Source organism: Eimeria mitis, genomic scaffold, assembly GCF_000499745.2.
Source record: "Eimeria mitis Houghton genomic scaffold, Emh_scaff332, whole genome shotgun sequence".
Classification (NCBI taxonomy): domain Eukaryota; phylum Apicomplexa; class Conoidasida; order Eucoccidiorida; family Eimeriidae; genus Eimeria; species Eimeria mitis.
The window spans coordinates 18129-21539 of NW_013571658.1; the positions used below are offsets into that span (position 1 = coordinate 18129).

At 57.6% G+C, this 3411-nt stretch overlaps 2 protein-coding genes across 2 annotated transcripts in view; both read right to left on the bottom strand.

Annotated features, from left to right (window-relative positions):
• The window catches only part of EMH_0008300 (uncharacterized protein), a gene marked incomplete at both ends in the record, with an annotated part of 4705 nt that extends 3710 nt beyond the window's left edge, over positions 1-995 (bottom strand). Inside the window, one exon of the mRNA XM_013498301.1 lies at positions 144-995. Coding sequence (XP_013353755.1) covers positions 144-995 — 852 coding nt within the window. The remainder of the gene's footprint in view (positions 1-143) is intronic.
• A 31-nt stretch (positions 996-1026) lies between these two features.
• EMH_0008310 (uncharacterized protein) overlaps positions 1027-3411 on the bottom strand; it is a gene marked incomplete at both ends in the record, with an annotated part of 3849 nt that continues 1464 nt past the window's right edge. Inside the window, 4 exon segments of the mRNA XM_013498302.1 lie at positions 1027-1131; positions 1135-1870; positions 1874-1941; positions 2051-3372. Coding sequence (XP_013353756.1) covers positions 1027-1131; positions 1135-1870; positions 1874-1941; positions 2051-3372 — 2231 coding nt within the window.

Here is a 3411-nt window from a genome sequence, read left to right on the forward strand (position 1 = left end):
GCTTCTTCCTGTTGCTGCTGCACTGCAGCAGCAGCAGCAGCAGCTCTATCTTCAGCTAGCAGTGCTGCTGCTTTTGCTGCTTCTTTGAATGCTGCTGTCTGCTGCTGTTGTTGCTGCACATCAGCAGCAGCAGCAGCAGCTACAGATGCTGCTGCTGCTGCTGCGTGACTGGAAGCAGCAGCAGCAGCAGCAGTGCCATGCAGCTGCCCCTCAGCAGCAGATGCATGCAGCAGCAAAGCAGCTGCGTCTTCTGCTGCTCTTTTTGTCATTGTTTCTGCTGCTGCTGCTGCTGCTGCTGCTGCAGCACATCGAGCTTCTGCTTCCTGGCAGTTGTCTGCTGCTGCTGCTGTCTTCTGAACAATCTCAGCAGCAGCAGCAGCAGCTGCTGCTGCTGCTGCTGCTGCCTCAGATACCTGTCTCCTCCCCGCTATTGCTGCTGCAGCAGCAGAAGATACTAACAGCATCCCCTCCTCGACGGCCTGTGCTGCTGCACTGTTTGCTGCTGCTGCTGCTGCTGCTGCTGCTTTTGCTTCTGCTGCTGCTGCGTCTGCTGTTTCAGCCTGTGCTGCTGCAGCTTCTGCTGCTGCAGCTTCCGCTGCTGCAGCTTCTGCTGCTGCAGCTTGTGCTGCTGCTGCTTCTGCTGCTGCTTCTGCTGCTGCAGCTTGTGTTGCTGAAGCGTGTGCTGCTGCTGCTTCTGCTGCTGCTTCTGCTGCTGCTTCTGCTGCTGCAGCTTGTGTTGCTGACGCTTGTGCTGCTGCTGCTTCTCTTGCTGCAGTGTATGCTGCTACAGCTTCCTTTGCTTTGTTGGTTGGTGCACGTACTGCTGCTGCAGCAGCTTCTGCTGCTGCTGCTGCTGCTGCTGCAGCTCGTTTTGCGGTTAACCGAACAACTGCTGCTGCTATTTCTGCTGCTTTTCTTTCTGCTGCTGCTCTTTCTGCTGCTGCTGCTTGTGCTGCTGCTGCTGCTGCTGCTTCTGCTGCTGCAGCGGCACCCATATCTGTCGCTTTTATCTCCTCCTCTTCTACACTATTTGCTGCTGCTGCTGCTGCTGCTTCCACTTGCTCTTCGTGAGCTGCTGCAGCTTCTGCTGCTGCTGCTCCAGTTTCTGCTGCTGCAGCAGCTTCTGCTGCTGCNTTCTGCTGCTGCAGCAGCTTCTGCTGCTGCTCCGTCTTCAGCGGTAGCAGCAGCAGTTGCTTCTGCTGCTGCTGCTATATCGATTGCCTCTTCTTCTGCTAGCCGTGCTTTTGCTGCTGCTGCTGCTGCTGCCTCTGCTTCTGCTTCAGCAGCAGCAGCAGCAGCATTTGCGCTTGCTCTGAATGCAGATCCATAGGTATCTACTGTTGCTGCTGCTGCTGCTGCTGCTGCTGCTTCTGCTGCTGTTCCTCCTGCTGCTGCTGCACCAACATTTGCTGCTGCAGCATCTGCTGCAGTAGCTTCTGCTGCAGCAGCTACATCTATTGCTTCGTCTTTTGCTTTCTTTGCTTTTGCTGCTGCTGCTGCTGCTTTTTCTTGCGTGGTAGCAGCAGCAGCAGCAGCAGCAACTGCAGCAGCAGCAGCTGCTGCTGCAGCTGAAGCAACGCCGCTTGCCTCCATCTTTACTATGAGGGCCCGCTCACATATGTTTGCTGCTGCAGCAGCAGCAGCAGCAGCTGCTGCTGCTGCTGCTCCATGTTCTGCTGTTGCTGCTGCTGCTGTTTCGCTTGCTCCTGCTGCTGCTTCTCTTGTTATTGCTGCTGCTGCTGCTGCTGGCTCTCCCGTTATGCTTGCTGCTGCTGCTGCTGCTGCTGCTGTTTCTGGTGTTATGGTTGCTGCTGCTGCTGCTGCTTCTTCTGAGTTTCCTTCTGCTGTTGTGGTTGCTGCTGCTGCTGCTGCNTGCTGCTGCTGCTGCTGCTTCTTCTGAGTTTCCTTCTGCTGTTGTGGTTGCTGCTGCTGCTGCTGCTTCTGCTTCTGCTGTTATGGTTGCTGCTGCAGCAGCAGCAGCCGCTGCTGCTGCTGCTTCGTCCTCAGCAGCACCGGCGACGTCTAGGGGTGTGCATGCAGTGCTTGGCACTGGCAGCCGCAGCAGCAGCAGCTGCTGCTGCTGCTGCAGCTGCTGCTCTTTCCGCTGCTCCTGCTGCTCCTGCTGCTCCTGCTGCTGCTGCTCCTGCTGCTGCTGCTCCTGCTCCTCCACTACCTGCTGCTGCTGCTGCTGCTGCTGCAGCTGCTCCTCCTCCTGCTGCTCCTGATGATCGTGCTGCTGCTGCAGCTGCTGCGCCTCCTGCTCCTGCTGCTGCTGGTGCTGCTGCTGCTGCTGCTGCTGTTCTTCCTGCTGCTCCATCACCTGCTGCTCCTGCTGCTGCTGCAGTTGCTGCTGCTGCTGCTGCTGCTGCAGCAGCAGTTCGTCTGGTTGCTGCAGCTCAAGGAGATAGATTTGTCTCTGCAGCTTTTGCTGCAGCTGCTGCTGCATGCGTTTCGCCCTTCTCAGCTCCTCAATAGAATATGTCTCCTCTAGTCTTTGTGGTGTCTCCTCCTCGCCTGCTGCTGCTGCTGCTGCTGCTGCTGCTGCTGCTGCTGCTGCTGCTCCACTCCCTGCTGCTGCTGCTGCTGCTGCTGCTGCTGCTGGTTGTATATTTATATTATCTATAGAAGCAGCAGCAGACAGAGAAGGAGACAGCCCCGCATCATCGTCAAGAGAGTAGAAGGAGACGCTGCCTGAGGAGACTGAGTCTGCTGCTGCTGCTGCTGCTGCTGCTGCTGTTTCTGCTGCTGCTGCTGCAGCATGGGGGGGTTCTGCAACCTCCGCCTCGTTATTTGGCTCGGCTGCAGCAGCAGCAGCAGCAGCAGCAGCAGCAGCAACAGCAGCAGCAGCAGCAGCAGCAGCAGGAGACAGTTCTCCAGGAGAGATGTCTTTGTGGGTTGATGGTGATATTTCAGTTTCACTTTCTTCGTCGCTGCTGCTGCTGCTGCTGCTGCTGCTGCTGTTGCTGCTGTTGCTGTTGCTTCTGCTGCAGCTGTTGCTGCTGCTGTTGCTGCTGCTGCTGTCGCCAGAGTGCAGAGAAAGAGAGGGGGGGGCCCCCAGCTGCTGCTGCAGCACGCTCCTAGGTATTGCTTCTATTTGTTCTTGGTTGTCTATCGATCCTCTGAGGGGAGTAGCAGCAGCAGCAGGAGCAGCAGCAGCAGCAGCAGACTCTGCTCCTGCTGCTGCTGCTGCTGCTGCTGTTGCTGCTGCTGCTGCTGCATCAGGCTCATCCGGGGGCCCCTCAGCAGCAGCTAGTTCTATTTGGGGAGACAGCAGCGCCTTTGATAGAGCTTCTGCTGCAGCAGCAGCTGTTGCTGCTGCTTCTGGATCTGCTGTTGCTGCTGTTGCTGCTGCTGCTGTTGGTGCCGGTACTGCTGCAGCAGAAGCAGCAGCAGCAGCAGCAGCTGCTGCTG